At 52.9% G+C, this 16,442-nt stretch overlaps 1 protein-coding gene across 2 annotated transcripts; it reads left to right on the plus strand.

The window, feature by feature from the left end:
• The first annotated feature begins 476 nt into the window (after positions 1-476).
• Positions 477-15,741, plus strand: LOC123244310 (NADH-cytochrome b5 reductase-like). Of its 2 annotated transcripts, XM_044672714.1 has the most exons (6): positions 477-683; positions 2,179-2,327; positions 2,994-3,081; positions 11,982-12,086; positions 12,750-12,953; positions 14,601-15,741. In XM_044672714.1, the coding sequence occupies exons 1-6, from the start codon at positions 486-488 to the stop codon at positions 14,802-14,804; spliced, it is 948 nt and encodes a 315-aa protein (XP_044528649.1). In that variant the 5' UTR covers positions 477-485; the 3' UTR covers positions 14,805-15,741. The 2 variants fall into 2 exon arrangements, with proteins under 2 accessions (XP_044528649.1, XP_044528650.1); XM_044672715.1 differs by lacking the exons at positions 2,179-2,327; positions 2,994-3,081.
• The last annotated feature ends 701 nt before the right edge of the window (positions 15,742-16,442 follow it).

The raw sequence follows: 16,442 nt of genomic DNA on the forward strand, positions 1-16,442 counted from the left end.
AGAGACGGTAACTGCGTCAGCCAAGGGCACACAGTTAGTCCCTGGTGGAGCCAGGACGTGAATCCAGGGTCTTCTGACTCCTCCCCGATGGCTTCTATAATTCAGTCCATTCCAATTTAATTCAGTCAGTATTTACTAAGCACCTGCTAAGTAGGGGTCACTGTGCCAGGGTTGGGGAGACAGACAAAAAAGAGAGTCCCTGCGTAGCAGGAGCTCATTAACTGTTATTTGAGCTCTGTGAAGTTAGGGACTCTTTTTTGTTTTTGTCTCCCTCCTAGTGCCCAGCACAGGGCCTCGTACATAGTTGGTGCCTAATAAATGTTTATTCAATTGAATTGGCTTAGGAACTTTGACTATGACCCTGGCAGAAATGTTCCTGGCTTACTATCTGGAGGAACTGACCCCCACCAGTGCCCCCTAATCTATCCAGATGCTCGTCCTCATTTCCCTCTCCCCTTCCTCTTCTGAGCAGATCCTGTTTGCTGATGATGGAGGAAGAAGAGGAGGAGGAAGAGGAGGAGGAAGCCTGGCTGCAACTCCGACCGACTGAGCCTTTGCCGACCCAGTGCTGCGGCGGCGCCTGCAAACCCTGCATATTTGACATCTATCACCAGCAACTCTCTCGATGGAAAGAAGCCCGGGTCAAGAAAGACAAGAGTCTCCTGTGGAGAAAGAAAGAAGAGGTAGGAACTTCCTGAGGACTAGTTCCAGAGCCAGGTGCTTCCGTCTGGACTGGGTATAGATGGGAGCAGCAGGTCTGTGCCTCAGTCCCCTCATCCATAAAAATCCACTGAAAATTAGGAACAAATTTTTATAGCAAATTTCTCTGGTAAAAATCTCACTTCTCACATATATGAAGAACAGAGTCAAATGTATAAGAACACAAGTCGTTCCCTAACTGAGAAATGGTCAAAGGATATGAACAAGCAGTTTTCAGATAAAGAAATCAAAGCTATCAATAATATAAAAATGTTCTAAATCCCTCTTGATTAGAGAAATGCAAATTAAAATAACTCTGAGGTACCACTTCATACCTATCAGATTGGCCAATATGACAGTAAAGAAAAATGATAAACGTGGGAAAGATATGGCAAAATTGGAACACTCATGCATTGTTGGTGGAATTGTGAACTGATTCAACCTTTCTGGCAGGCAATTTGAAACTTTGCTCAAAGGGCCCTAAAATTGTGCATACCTTTGATCCAGTAATACCGCCACCAGGTCTGTATCCCAAAGAGATTTTTTAAAAAGGGAGGGGAGAAAGGACCTACTTGTACAAAAATATTTATAGCAGCTCTTAATGTGGTGGCAAAGAATTGAAAATTGAGGGGACGTCCGTCCTTTGGGGAATGGCTGAACACATTGTGGTATATGATGGTGATGGAATACTGGGGTGTTACGAGAAATGTTCCATGGGGTGGTTTTAGGAAAAGCTGATTCAGAGCAAAATAAGCAGAACCGGGAGAACACAGTAACGGTAATGTCGGGAAATGATCCACTGGGATAGACTTAGCGACTCCCGGCAATCCAATGATCCGGGGCCATTCTGGGGACTCGAGACAGAGAAAGAAGTGCTGCTGGAGCTGGAATGCAGATGCAAACATGCGATTTTTCACTTTAGTTTAGTCGTGCTATTTGGGGGTTTGGGCGTATGTGCGTCCTCTCGTAGCACGGTGACCCACGTGGAGAAGAGTATGGAGGAAGAGAAGGTCGTTACAGCCAGATATCTCAGAGAGGTGAGGGCCAGGAGAGGCTATTGGGCTCGGAATTAGGAGCCCGTCGTTGGGGCCGCCGGGTGGCCCAGGGGATAGAGAGCCAGGCCCAGAGGCGGGAGGTCCTGGGTTCCAACCCGGCCTCAGACACTTCCTAGCTGGGTGACCCTGGGCAAGTCACTTCACCCCACTGCCTGGCCCTTCCTCTCTTCTGCCAGGCCCAGGACTGACTCTAAGAGGAAGGTTTCAAAAAGAGAAAGAGAGCGTGAGCCGTTGGGTGAAGCGGTGAGCTCGAGGATTTAGAGTGAAAAGGAAAAGGGAAGCGGCGGCCTGTTTGTCCATGGCTTTCTCGAGGAGTCGAGCCCAGAAGAGAAGGAGAGGCGCGGGCGACGGCTCCCACCGCTGGGAGGAGTTTTAATGATGGCGGCGCTCCGTTGGCTAATGGATGGCGCTTTCGCTGTTGCAGAGCCGGCCGTTGGAGCTGAGCCCGGAGACGTTCCTGGCGTTCGGCGTCAGCGCCGTGGAGTGGCTGACCGAGGACACCTGCCAGGTCCGCTTCGCGCTGCCTGGGAATCGGCAGCTGGGGCTGAGCCTGGGACAGCACCTCATCTTACGGTAGGGCCGGCTCTCCTGAGGCTTCCCACTGGCCAGGGAGGGGAGGCCCAGAGCCCGGGAGGGGGGAGGACACGAGGAGAAGCCCGTCCCTGGAGACTCACTGAAAGAGAGGTGCCGTTATCATTCCCATTTTTACAGATGAGGAAACGGAGGCAGGCAGAGGTTACATGACTTACCCAGGGTCATACAGCTTAATAAATGCCTGAGGTTGGGTTTGAACTCGGGCCTCCCTGACTCCAGGCCCAGCCGGCCACCTAACTGCTCGGCCTTGGGGGATCCTGGGAGCTAGAATTTGAACCTCAGTCTTCTGATTAAATCTCAGTGAAATCAAGCCAACAAGCTTTGTTTATTTATTTTAGCCCAATTGATACTGTCTATTAAGGGCTGGGCAGTAGGGATGAAGTGACTTGCCCAGGGTCGCCCAACGAGGAAAGGTCTGAGGCCAGATTGGAACCCAGGACCTCCCGTCTCTGGGCCTGGCTGTCCATCCGCCGAGCACCCGGCTGCCCCCTCCGCAAACCCCTACTTTTATAAATTGATGATTTAATCGTTTCTTTCTTTATCGAGCTCCCCCTGTGTGCCCAGCACCAGGGTAGGCGCTCACACCCAGAGACCGAGGGGCGGCCTTCTTCCTCCCTCACTTCATAGCCCCCTTCTTCTCTCCAGGGGGACCGTGGACGGCCTGGACATCCAGAGAGCCTACACGCCCATCAGCCACAGGAAGGCCGAGGGCTACTTTGAAGTTTTAATTAAGGTAAGCGTCATGACCGGACAGGGGCGTTTGTCCAGTGCCGGTGAGGGTCAGCTGGGCCGCTGCTCCCCGAGGCCAGAGGGGGCCGCCCGGCACAGAGCAGAGCTGGCTCTGGGGAAGACGTCAGATCTCCGGGGAGCGGGAGGAGAGAGCCCGGTGGCCGGGGCTGGGGCGGCCGCTGGACCAGGAAGGAGCCTGGACCTAGAGCAGCTCATTGCACAGAAGAGGGAGTGGAGGCCCAGAGAGGCCGAGCGCCTGCAGGAAGCCTAGGATGACCCTCTCGTCTCACAGAGCTGGAAACTGAGGCCCAGAAGGGAGAAGCGGCGTCTCCAAGGTCTCCCTCTCCCGACAAGGGCAGGATTTGAACCCAGAGTCCCTGACTCCCCAGCCAGAGCTCTTTCCCCTGAGACCCCGGGCTGGAAGGTCCTCGAGGGCAGGCACTCTTTTTGCCCGTCCTTGTCCCCCTGACATGTCATCCAGGCCCACACAGGCGGGGCTCCAAGCCTCCAGGCCCAGCCTGCGAGGCTCCTTCTCTCCCTCCCAGCGCCAGGCTCCGCCGGGCTCCCCCTTCTCCCAGCGCCTCTCCCCCTTCCAGAGCGGCCACAACATGGGCCTTCCTGATCCTGTGTGGGCCCAGGCTCAGAGCCCAAGAGCTGAGAGGGCCGGAGGGGCCCCTGGGGCCGCCCTCTCTGACACACAGGCTCGGTGACGCCATTAGAACCCAGGTCTGGTGCCTCCAAACCCAGCGCTCCCCGCCGGGGTCTCGGGTGACTCGGAGTCTTCTCTGAGAAGCCTGCAGCTCCCCTCAGAGGCAGCTCCAGGGACAGAGCCGAGTTCCCGGCCCGGCCTGCAGCCTCTGCCCGAGGGGGGGCCTCCAGCCTGAGAGGGGACCCGTTAGGCTTACACCCTCCCCCCCCCCCGGGTGTCGGAGAATGGGTGCCTGTGTGGGGCAGGCAGGGGCTGGCTTAGTGCTGCGCCCGTCCTCATGAGGACTGGGTTCAAAGATGGGGCGCCCGGTGTGACCTGGAGAGGACCAGATCCCGGAGCAGACTCGGGCGCTCCTCATCCAGGGGGACGGCCGGCCCTTTGGGCTCCAGGGCCCCGCGTGGCTCTCGGGAGGGCGAGATTTGGCTTACTGGCACCGGCTGGTTTCCTACCACCAAACACTGGCCACACAGAGACCCTCCCAAATGCCTCTTTATCAAGGCAAACAGGAATCCCCGTGTAGAGAGATTAGAGCAAAGCCAAGAATACACAAGCTTCCAGGATTTCTTTGGCTAAGAGCAAGATAAAACATCTGCCCAGCCCAGGAGAGGGGACCATCTCACCAAGGGGAGGCGGCTCCTCACACTTTCTGGGGTTGCAAGCAGTGACAATGAAGGGCCATGCTGGGGGGCGGCTCCCCAGCAGCTGCTAGTGACTCCTTCCCCCTCCTGTCTGTTATAAAACCAATTTTATATGCTTATGATACATATATCTTCTCTCGCTCATTAGAAAGGAGGTTAAGTGACTTGTCCAGGGTCACACAGCTAGGAAGTACCTAATGCCAAATTTGAACCCAGGACCTCCTGTCCCCAGGCCTGGCTCTCAATCCACTTAAAGTCAGGGACTGCCTTACCACATTTGGTCTTTGTGTCTCCAGTGCCGGGCACGTAGTAGGTAAAAATGCTTCTTGCTTCAATGATTGTGAGTGGGGTCCTGTGTCTCCCTTGATCTTCTTGCTCCCAACACAGTTTTTTTTTTTAAACCTTCACCTTCTGACTTAGAATTGATACTAAATATCCGTTCCAAGGAAGGACAGTAAGGGCTGGGCAGTGGGGGTTACATGACTTGTCCAGTGTCCTAGGAAGTGTCTGAGGCCAAATTTGAACTCAGGATCTTCCTTCTCCAGGCCAGGTGCTCTAACCACTTAGTTGCCCCTCCAACAAAACTTTTTTTTACATTCTTTTCTTAGTTTAGTTTTTTTTTTTATTCCCAACCTCTACTCAGCTGGTACTTAAGCCTCCTGTCAGGATTCCCAGAGGGCCCTGCTGCTCTTCTGTACAAAATCTACCCCCAATTTCCCCTCAACACTAATGACTAATGTGGGGAAAGAAAAAGCTTTACTACGAAGCCCCACTATGTGCCAGGCATTGTATCAGTGCTGGTGGTATGAATAGTAAAAGCAAGGCAGCCCTTGCCCTCAGGGAGTTTACGTTCTGTCAGAGGAGAGGACAGAGATTGGGGCTTGGTGTCTGGGAAGGCCAAAAAGGCAAGAGAGAGAGAAAGAGACAGACAGAGAAGGAGAGGGAGAGGGGGAGAAAGAGAGACAGAGACAGAGAAGGAGGAAGAGGGAGACAGACAGACAGAAGAGGGGGAGAGAGAGAGAAGGAAGGAGAAAGAGAGAGAAAGAAAGAGATAGAGACAGAAGGAGGAAGAGGGAGACACACAGAAGAGAGGGAGGGGGGAGAGAGACAGAGAAGGAGGAAGAGGGAGACAGAGAGAGAGAGAGAGAGAGAGAGAGAGAGAGAGAGAGAGAGAGAGAGAAGGACGGGGGAGAGAGATTGAGAGAGAGGGAGAGGGAGGGAGACAGACAGAGGGAGAGAGAGTTTGAGGGCTTGGAGAAATCTCACCAATCCTGAAATCCTGATCACTTGCTCCAAGGCTGGGGGAACCTGGGATCCCGAGGAAGGAGAGGAAAAGGGGGAGGAGGAGGGAGAGGAGTCTAGTGGCCTAGCAGCTGATGGCTGCACCCTGTCCTTTGTACTGAAGTCTCTCTCCCTTGGTCTGTAGCCTGTAGCTCCCTTCCATCTCTTGTTTATATCCCTTTAAATCCAGGTTCTTGGTCGCTTCTCCTCTCCTTTTTCCCCAGTGGGGTCAGTAGTGATTGTGTCACCAGAATTTCACTGTCAAGCCTCACATCCTCCTTGAGGCAGTTCCCCTTTTATCAACCCAGGCCTCCAGGCATCCTCCCTGTTCTGTCTCTGCTTCTCGGACCCTGCCCTAGGCCAGAGTTCTTCTCCTTTTCCATCACAGACCTTAAGAGAGGAGCAGCTAGCAGAAGAAAAAAGTACAAAACTCCTATGGAGATTGTGGCCCTGACTCTCCTCAGGCAGACTGTGCTCCCCTAAACCCCACAGATCACTTTCAGCCCCGCCCCTATTTTGCACTTTTGAATTTGTTTTTTGTGCCTAAGTGTCAGGTTTTTACTTTTCTCCCTATTAAACTTGATCTTTTAGGTTCAGCCCCAGTGCTTGAAGCTGCCAAAATCTATTTGGATCCTGAGACCATCATCCAACACATTAATTGTTTTTGTGTTTTTTTTCCAACCCTTAACCTCTGTCCTAGAATCAGTACTAAGTATGAGTTCCAAGGCAGGAGAGCCGTAAGGATTAGGCAACTGGGGTTAAGTGACTTGCCCAGGGTCACCCAGCTAGGAAATGTCTGAGACCAGATTTCATCATGTTAATTATTAATAAACATCCAGCTTGTTAATTCTCTTCTTTTTTTTCTTTCTTTTTCTTTTTATTTTAAACCCTTAACTTCTGTGTATTGACTTATAGGTGGAAGAGTGGTAAGAGTAGGCAATGGGGGTCAAGTGACTTGCCCAGGGTCACACAGCTGGGAAGTGTCTGAGGCCAAATTTGAACCTAGGACCTCCTGTCTCTAGGCCTGACTCTCCATCCACTGAGCTACCCAGCTGCCCCTAATTCTCTTCTTATTGTTGTTCAGTGACTCTTTGTGACCCTATTTGAGGTTTCTTTCTTGGCAAAGATACTGGAGTGACTTGCCATTTCCCTCTCCAGCTCATTTTACAGTTGGGGAAACTGAGGCCAACAGGGTGAAGTGACTCGCCCAGGGTCATGCAGCTAGTGCCTGAGGCTGGATGTGAGCTCAGGTCTTCCTGGCTCCAGGCTCCAGTGCTCTCCACTGAGCCACCTACCTGTGCTTGTACCGTTGTCCCTCGCCAGGTTTTTAATTCGATATGGTGGTCATCTTCCGAAGCTGGTGTCGTTTCCATTCCTTCTAGCAGTCCCTCCATGCTGGTCAGAGTCCGGTCGAGAGTAGCAGTGCGCCTTTCCTTCTCTCCTCATCTTCAGGAAAACCAGCTAATTAGGCACCGCTTGGCAGCCACGCGAAGGAGCCAAGGCACCGGCCCCTCTGAAGGCAGCCCAGTGGCGAGCAGCTCACTGAGATGCTTTGCACACACCTTCTTCCCTGCCTGCCGTCACTGCAGAGAAATGAACTTAACGGTTTTCCTGGGAGGCGAATGGAGGACAGAGTTTGGGTCGTTAAGCAGTGATGGCCAAGAGTTGAATTTGTGACCAAGGATTCAATTTCCCCTGGTCAGCCATGCTGGTTTTCGTGTTCAATTTTGGACGCCACCTTTTAGGAAAGGCACTAATAAGCTGGAGAGTGTCCGGAAGTGGGCAGCCAGCGGGGCGAAGGGCCCTGGGGAGCTCCTGCCATAGAAGGAGCGGCTGTAGGACCGGCAATCGGAGCCGTGGAATCTGAGAGTTGGAAGGGGCCTCATGGGGTCCAACCTCCACCTGAAGGGGCTACGCTGCAGTCACCGGACAAGTGGCCGTCCCCGCCTGGGCCCCCAAGGCAGGGGAGGCCCCCAGCTCTCGGAGGGGAGCCCGCTCCACTTTGGGAAGGTTTTCCCGAAATCGAGTCCAAAAGGGCCTCTTCACTCTTTTCTGTTGCTCCCAATTCTGCCCTCTGAGGCCAGACAATCAATTCAACCCTCCTGGACGTGCTTAGCCCTTCCGGTATTTAGACAGGACTTCCAGTTCCTTCCTGAGTCTCCTCCAGGCCTTCAGATCTCCATTGCCTTCAGATGGCACAGATCCAGGCTGTCCTCTGGACACGCCGCCTTCTCCATGTCCTTCTGAACCTGGAGTCCGGTGTGCCAGGCGAGATCTAAAGAAGGCGGAGGACAGTCTGCCCCCTCTCGATTCCTGGAAGCCGTGCCCACTCTCATGCAGCTCCAGTGCCCAGCTTTTCTGACCGCTTCATCCCCCTGATGACTCATATTAAGATTGTGCTGGGGACAGCTGGGTGGCCCAGTGGATGGAGTCCTGGGTTCCAATCTGACCTCAGACACTTCCCAGCTGTGTGACCCTGGGCAAGTCACTTGACCCCCATTGCCTACCCTTACCACTCTTCTGCCTTGGAACCAATACACAGTATTGACTCCAAGATGGAAGGTAAGGGCTTTAAAAAATAAAAATAAATAAATAAAAAAGATTGTGTTGAAGCAGCTGGGTGGCTGGGTGGATGCAGAGCCAGGCCTAGAGATGGGAGGTCCTGGATTCAAATCTGGCCTCAGACACTTCCTAACTGTGTGACCCTGGGCAAGTCATTTAGCCCTTATTGCCTGTTCCTTATCACTCTTCTGCCTTGAAACCAATACAGTATTGATTCTAAGACAGAAGGCACGTATTTAAAAATTTGGTGCTGATTCATATTGAAGAGATTGTGGTCCGCTAAAACCCCCTGATCTTTTTTCAGATCCCTCCTGCCTCCCCCATTCTGTGCCTGTGTAAGATTTTTACTTTGATCTCTAGTGAATTGTGTCTTACTGGGTTCAACCCAACGCCCTAATCTGCCAACATCCCTTTGGATCTGGAGTCCACCATCCCGGTGGTTAATGGTTCCTCACCAGGTTTTTAATTTGCAGTAAGTTTAACAATGTAAATTGGCTGATCATGGATCTTTCCTTTGAGCCACCGCACTGATAAGAATGTTAAACAGCTTAGGACTAAGCACAGATCCCTGGGGCACTCCACTGCAGACTTTCTGCCAAGCTGACATTAGATCCTTGTAGAAGAAAAGCCCAGAACCTTGCTATTTTGGCCCAAGTTGGCCGGCCACGGCTCTATCGATTAAACCCCAAGTCTCAGCTGAGAGAAATAAAAACTGAAAGGGACAGGGACCCAGCCCGCTTTTAGAAATCTTTGGGGTTCTTTGCCATTCATTTCAGTTGTGTCTGACTCTTTATGACCCCATTTTGAGTTTTCTTGGCAAAGATACTGGAGTGGTTTGCCATTTCCTTCTCCAGTGCCTTATTACAGATGAGGAAACTAAGGCAAACAGGGTGAAGTGACTTGCCCAGAACTAGTAAGTGTCTGAGGCTGGATTGTGAATTTAGAAGGATGAGTTTTCCCGATTCTAGGCCTGGTATTCTATCCACACTGCATCGCCTAGCTGCCCCTAGGGTTCATAGGAACTTAGCTTCAGAGCTGAATGGGACTTTAGAGTCCAACCCCTTCACTGCACAAGTGAGGGAACTGAGGTACAGGGAAGTATGGGACTTGCCCAGGGTCACACAGCTAGTAAATATCTAAGGCATTTCAAGAACAAAGACAAAACTAATTAATAAATTATTAATAGTCATTTAACTTTGGTACCTCCTGGAGATTCATTTCCCTAAAAACCGTAAGATCCCTCTCTGTAAGGATTCCTTTTTCAATGGTCAAAGGTGAACTCAAGATAAGCTTCTATTAATTGAATGAATCAAGAACACTTTGGCTTTTAGTGGGATCAGATTCAGGAGGGATTCCTCCTTGGGCTCCTTCTCCCTTTACAGACTGGCCTTGGATACGAACAAAGCAAAAAAACTGCCCCACAGGAAGGGGATGGTTTCTTCTGAACCAATAGTTAAAGACTGATAAAGTTCCCCATTCAGTTTAGCCCAAGGATTTCATTCACAGGCTACACTCTGTTCTTAATATCTTCCTAGAGTGAGAATGATGCTGGGGGAAGTGCTTCTACACCATTAACAACTTCTTATTAGGTCTGGCCGTCCAAGCAGTTCTGACTTTATTTAATTATCTTATCATCGAGTCCATAGCTCTCCATCTTCTCCATGAAAATTAGATGAGAAAATTTTACCAAAAGCTTTGCTAAAGGGCAGCTAGGTGACATAGTGGATGGAGAGCCAGGCCTGGAGATAGGAGATCCTGGGTTCAAGTCTGGCCTCAGACACTTCCTAGTTATGTGACCCTGGGCAAGTCACTTAGCCCCCATTGTCTAGCCCTTACTACTCTTTGCCTTGGAACCAATACTTAATATTGATTATAAAATAGAAAATAAGGATTTTTTTAAAGCTTTCCTAAAACCTAAGCGAACACTTCCTAGCTCTGTGACCCTGGTCAAGTCACTTAACCCCAATTGATTCGCCCTTACGACTCTTCTGCCTTGGAACCAATACTTAGTATCTATTCTAAAACAGAAGGTAAGGGTTAAAAAAATAACCTAAGTGAACTATATCCACAGAGTTCCTCTCATGTACCAGTTTAGTAATCCTGTCCAGAAAGCAAATAAGGTTAGTCTGGCATGATCTGTTCCCGATGGATCCAGGCTTGGCTCCTTGGAATTCCCTCTTCTCATTCCAGACAATCTCTAACCATCTCTTCAGAAATGTATTAACATTTCCCAAGAAGCAATGCCTGCAGATTCTACTCTCACCTGTTCTTTCAAATCTGGACCACTCTTCCTGCCTTCCAAATTCTTTTTCACAATCTTTTATATGTCACTGACAGTGACAAGATTCTCATCTGGTGGTTCTTTCAGCACCTGGGTCAGGGACTTGAATTTACCAAGGGCAGCTGGACGATCTATTTATGTCGAGGATCTGCTCTCGGTTAATTATTTTGGTTCTGTCATTTTCGGTACAGAAATCTTCAGGAAGAACCACAGATCTGTTTTAAAGCTGTACTTTTCCAGGTGTCCTCTGTCTTCCCTTTCTCTCCTCTGTGTAACCCTTTCCGGTGTTCTGTCATCCTGACCAAGCTCACGTCTGTCCTTCTCCACCTCAGGTTACTTTCTTCCCCACAGAAACTTCACATCTCTTCTTGTGTCATTTCTCCCTAATGACCTGGAGAGTGAAGAGGCATTCCTTGAGGCCCTTCACCTTCTCCTCCAGGAGGGAGGCAAGCCTATACTCGAGGTATAGACAACAGTTACTTGTCTGTGGTAGGAATACAAACAAGCATCAAACGTTCAACACAAGAATTTTCTTTCTTTTTTTAAAACTTACTTGGGGGTGTTTATAACTCAACTCTAAGTACTTTGTTAAAACAACCAGTCACCATCTCTCACTAACTTGGCATCCCCTACACTCAGTTTCCCCCTTAGTCCCAATACCACCTCCACAGCTGCACCCCAACCTCCTCTTCTGCCTTGCCCCAGATTTGTAGCTCTTTCTTTTTTTTTTAAAGCCTCACCTTCCGTCTTGGAGTCAATACTGTGTATTGGCTGCAAGGCAGAAGAGTGGTAAGGGACAGGCAATGGGGGTCAAGTGACTTGCCCAGGGTCACACAGCTGGGAAGTGTCCGAGGCCAGATTTGAACCCAGGACCTCCTGTCTCTAGGCCTGATTCTCCATCCTCTGAGCTACCCAGCCTCCCCCTGATTTGTAGCTCATCAGTTTGCTGCCCCCCCCATCCACTCTAGCATTTTGCTTTGCCCTTTAACTGTTCTGCATGCCTTTTCTTATTTATCTTGTCTTTCCTTGCCAACTATCTTCTCCTTCTTACATCTACCCCTTGGGATTCTACTCTCTCTTTTTGTGTCCTCCTTAATGTGGTCGTACTCTGGACTAACATCTACCCCTAGAGATTGTTCTTCAAAGTTTCCTCACTTTCTTCCTCCCATATTCACCCTCTGATCTCCATTTGTCCTGCCTTCTCCCACCTCATCTGCTCCAGCTCTATAATCCTCCTAATATGTTAGAGCTGGGTTGGGCCTGAATGATCATTCACTTCAGCCTTCTTATTTTAGGTGGGAAACTGAAATTGGGAGAGGAAGTTCCCAGAGTAAGCTGGTGACTAGCTTGGCCTGGAACCCAGGCGTCCGTGCTCTTATGCCAGTGCCCTCGTTCCTTGGCCAGCCGCCTCTTACAATGACTTTCCTTTCCAGTGCTACGAGACGGGGCTGATGTCCCAGTATGTCAAGTCTTGGAAAGTTGGTGATACGGCGTTTTGGCGAGGACCTTTTGGGGGCTTCCCCTATAGACCAAACCAGGCGAGTACATGGGAGGGGCTGGCGATTCCTTCCTGAGCCACATGGGAAGAAGCCAGCACAGAAGTGCCTTTCAGGCTTCTCAGAGGGAACGGAGGTGTTTCAATGGGTTCATAATTAGCAATTAGTGTTTATTTATGTTGTCCTTTTAATCAAGATTCCTTTTTGTAGAAAAAGCAAAATCCTTTTAGTCCTGAATTATTCCCGAATCTCAAGGACCCTCGTGTTCTTGGAGTGGACACAAATTAAACGGGCCGAAGCCTTCTTTTCAGGGAGGCCAGAGATCGTCAGTCATACGTTTAGGGCAGGAAGAGACTGTAGGGATTAGCTAGTCCAACAGTCTCATTTTAGAGTTGGGGAGACCGAGGCCCAGAGAAGTCAAGAGGCTTGCCCAAGGTCACACATGTAAAAGTAGCGCTTCCGGGATCTGAACCCAGGTTCTCTGACTCAAAGCCAGATCTCTTGGGCAAACTTTTCCAAGAGTTCGTCACTTTTTTCATATCTCCCCGACCTCTTGCTGAAGTCAGTCTGGGAGAAGGCTGGATGTGTAAGTGGGAGCCAGGGATGGAAGGCCTCAAGGGCCAGAGTCAGAATATCCCCAGTGGAGAGCCACAGAAGGTCGGGGGGGGAGAGATGTCGTGACCCTAGCGTGACTCTGTCCCTCAGTATGGTGAGCTCCTGATGCTGGCTGCAGGCACCGGCCTGGCGCCCATGCTGCCCATCCTCAAGGACATCACGGACGATGAAAAGGACGAGACGTTCGTCACCTTGGTTGGCTGCTTCAAGACCTTCGAGGGCATCTACCTGAAGCCCCTCCTTCAGGACCTGGCTCGCTACTGGAACGTTCGAACCTTCTTTGTACTCAGTCAGGTAAGGCCGAGGGGAGGGAAAAGAAGGAGGAAGGGGCAGAGGAGGGAGGGGAGGAGGAATAGAGAGAGAAGAGAGGGGGAGGGGAGAATGAGCCTGACAGGAGGCCATCCACAGACTGAGGTTCTTACACTCCATCATCAAGATCTGCCTGAAAAGACTGTCCACACTCCAGCTTCATCCGAAAGGGACTTGGCTCTAGAGCCAGAGGCCCTGGGTTCAAAACCTGCTTCTTAGAGCCTAGGTGACCTTGGCTCAGCCCCTTCCTCTCTCTTTGGAGTCTCCATATCTGTAAAATGAGGGGGTCCCGGCCAGGCCTGCATCCATAGTCTCTGGGAGAAAGGAGGAGCAGAGGCCAGAACTTCTTCCTCTGCCAGCAGGGCTGTAAATGTAGAGATGGAAGGGTCTGGGATTCACCTGGTCCAGCTCAGTCATGGCTAGGGCTCTGCAACAATGGTGTTCAAATCCTGGCCCAGACCATGATCAGCTTTGTGACCCTGGATGTGTCCCTTACCTTCTCTCAGCCTCAATTTCCTCATCTTCAAAATGGGGAGAATAAAAGCGCCTCCCAGAGCTGCCATGAGGACCAAAGAGATCCCTTGTGTAAAGTGTTTGGCAAACCATGAGGGACTTGAAGCTCATTCTACAGATGAGGAAACTGAGGCCCAGGGAGATGAGTGAAGGAAGGAAGAAAAAAAGCACATCTTGAGAGCCTGGGCTCTCTACAGGTCTCATTTGACCCTCACAAGAAGGTGAGGAAGGAAGGCGCGATTGCTGTCCTCATTTTACAGAGGAGGAGGCCGAAGCCGGGAGGGGCTCAGGGGCACGTAGCTAGTAAGTGGGCGAGACGGGACTTGAACTCAGGCCTTCGTGACCCCAGGACCAGCCCTCTGCCCACTCTGCCCCTGCTGCCTACCCTGGGAGACAGCCAGGTGCTTGGAGCTTCGGCCTGCCTCCCCCTGCTCTGACTCACGCCAGCGAGGCTGTTCGCCCCGGCCTGGCCTCCTCCTTCCCCCTCAGCAGCGGGTGACCTCTCTGGGCCAAGGCCCTCCCTCAGGGACTTCCAGGCCACTCGGTCCGGCTTCCCATATTACAGACAGGAAAACTGATGCCTCGAGAGGGAAGGGCTAGATTTCCAGATGGACAGGGCCGAGGGGGCCGTCCCTCCCCGCCTCCCCCTACAGAAGGGAGATAATGTCCGAGGACTCCTCGATAAGCCCTAGAGGTGAGATTTCAACCCGCCAGCGAGTCAGGCTCTTCCCCTGGCCGAGGCCTTTGGGGACGGACACAGGGACGGACACGGAGACAGGCTGGCCCTTGTCTGAGAGCCTGCCTGCCGCCTCCAGAGGCTCACACTGGCCAGTTGTCGGGCAGCCGCCTGGGGTTGGACACGACATGAGGCAGGAGGGGGCGCCTTGGCCCAGAACTTAGGAGGCTACGAAGAGGAATGAGAGGAACCCGGAGGGGTTGTGCCTCGAGGGAGGAGAGAGCCTCGAATGCCAGAAAAGTGGGTGCTCCAGCCTTTGGGAGGTGGCAGGCTCTGCCCTACGAGGGGGTGGGTCTAGACGGCCTTCCTTGCCTGCGCCTCAGTTTCCCCGGGTGCACTCATGGCCGTGCGCTCCTCTCCACGCTCCCCTCTGGTTTTCGCAGGAAGATTCCCTGGACAGGCTCCCCACGAGTTACCGGGAGAAGACCCACCTGGGCCGCCTGGGCCCGGCCCGGATCCGGGAGCTGGTCGGCTCGTGCCGGAAGAAGCCCTTCGCCCTGGTGTGCGGCCCGGCCCGCTTCAACCAGGACGTGGCCCTGGGCCTGCGGGGGGCCGGGCTGCCCCAGGACGCCCTCTTCTTGTTCTAGGCTCGCTGCGGGGGAGATGAGAGGAGCCCAGGCCGACCCAGAGAGCTCCTCCCTCACGCCTCCCCTTGCAGGCCTGCAGGGACGGGGAGCTCACCCCCTCTGGGGCTGCCCACTGCCGCAGGGGATTTTTCCTGACACAGAGCTGAGATCTGCCTCCAGCTTCCCCCCAGGAGGACCCAAAGGGAGGCTCTGCTGGGACTCTGAGGCTTCTGGGCTGAGCTGCCCGAGGGGCTGGCCACGGGCTCGGGCCCCTCCTGGTTCTGCCTTCAGGGCTGAGCTTAGAATCTCAGGCCAGAGGAGGCGGGCCAGGGGCAGCTCGTCCCACTGCTGGTCCCTCAATGGACTCCCCAGTGCCACTGGAGCGGTCATCCTCCTGCTGTAGAGTACTCCCGGTGACAGAGAGCTCACTACCTCACGAGGCTGCCCATCCCGGGCCCTCGTTGCTCGCTACGGGCGCCGGGCACCGGCGGGGGCACGGAGGGAGCCTCAGCTCGGGAGGAGGAAAGACAAACGCGCCATTGCACGCTGCGTCTTCCGAGCCAGCCGGGATGGCAGGAAAGCCCAGCAGGCTCTGCCCTCCGCACCCCCTTAAAGAGGGTCCTGTGTGCGAGGGGGGGCGGCTCAGGACTCGGGACAGACGGGCCGCAGCTCCCAGCCGCTGGGCCGGGGTCACAATTCTCATCACTAAATAAAGTTTTCTCACCAGACAGAAGCTGGCCCAGACCGTCATTGAGTAGAAGAGAGCTGGGCCGGCTCCAGAACCGAGTCCCGGGCCGGGGTCAGGGTGGTGCACCCGTGAGGGCGCTGAACGGCAAAGGCGGCATTTGAACCCAGGACCTCTGTGTCTGTCTGAACCTGCCCTTCCCTCTTCACACGCTGCCCGAGGGCCGGCCGCAGGCTCCAGCCCTTCCTGCCAGGCCCTCCTTCCCTTCTCAGGCCCGGGCAGGCTCCGGCCACTCTGTCCTGGGCGGGCTGGACTGGGGTGTGGGCTCACGTCTATGTGGTCTCCCAGGAGAGACGGGAGTCAAGTCATGAGTTCAAATCTTATCTTCTGGGTAACCTGAAGCAAATCACTCGACCTCTATCCTGGGGGGCAGCTGGGTAGCTCAATGGATGGAGAGTCAGGCCTAGAGACGGGAGGTCCTGGGTTCAAATCTGACCTCAGACCCTTCCCAGCTGGGTGACCCTGGGCAAGTCACTTCACCAAGTCACTGCATTGCCCAGCCCTCACTGCTCTTCTGCCTTGGAGCCAATCCGTGTGTATTGATTCGAAGATGGGAGGTGAGGGCTAAGAACAAGTGCGATGGACATCATGATGGTTTGCTGTTTTCTACGTCAATGGATGGCAGCCAAGAATCCGCTTCTGGGCTGGACACACCTGCTCGGCCCTGCTTGAGCCTTACCAGAAATCTCATCCACAATGTCCTTGACAAGTGGCCGTCTCCCCACTGCCGAGCATGTCCAGGGATGGGGAGCTCACTACCTCCCGGGAGAGTCCCTCCTGTTTTGGACAGCTCCTATTGCTAGAAAGTTCCTCTTCATGTAGAGCGGTCAGTGGAGCTGCCCTGAGCACTTCTGGCGCCCCCGGCCAGTCAGCCCAGGCGGCCTCACGCCAGCTAAATCATTGACCTCTTTGGG

This window comes from Gracilinanus agilis, chromosome 4 (assembly GCF_016433145.1).
Source record: "Gracilinanus agilis isolate LMUSP501 chromosome 4, AgileGrace, whole genome shotgun sequence".
NCBI lineage: Eukaryota > Metazoa > Chordata > Mammalia > Didelphimorphia > Didelphidae > Gracilinanus > Gracilinanus agilis.

Excerpts from the sequence above, each read along its gene's own strand:
- LOC123244310 (XM_044672714.1), top strand. The coding sequence starts at position 486 with ATGATGGAGGAAGAAGAGGAGGAGGAAGAGGAGGAGGAAGCCTGGCTG. Across the intron at positions 3,082-11,981 it reads ACTTTGAAGTTTTAATTAAG|TGCTACGAGACGGGGCTGAT; the intron begins GTAAGCGTCATG and ends TTTCCTTTCCAG. Across the intron at positions 12,954-14,600 it reads CCTTCTTTGTACTCAGTCAG|GAAGATTCCCTGGACAGGCT; the intron begins GTAAGGCCGAGG and ends TGGTTTTCGCAG.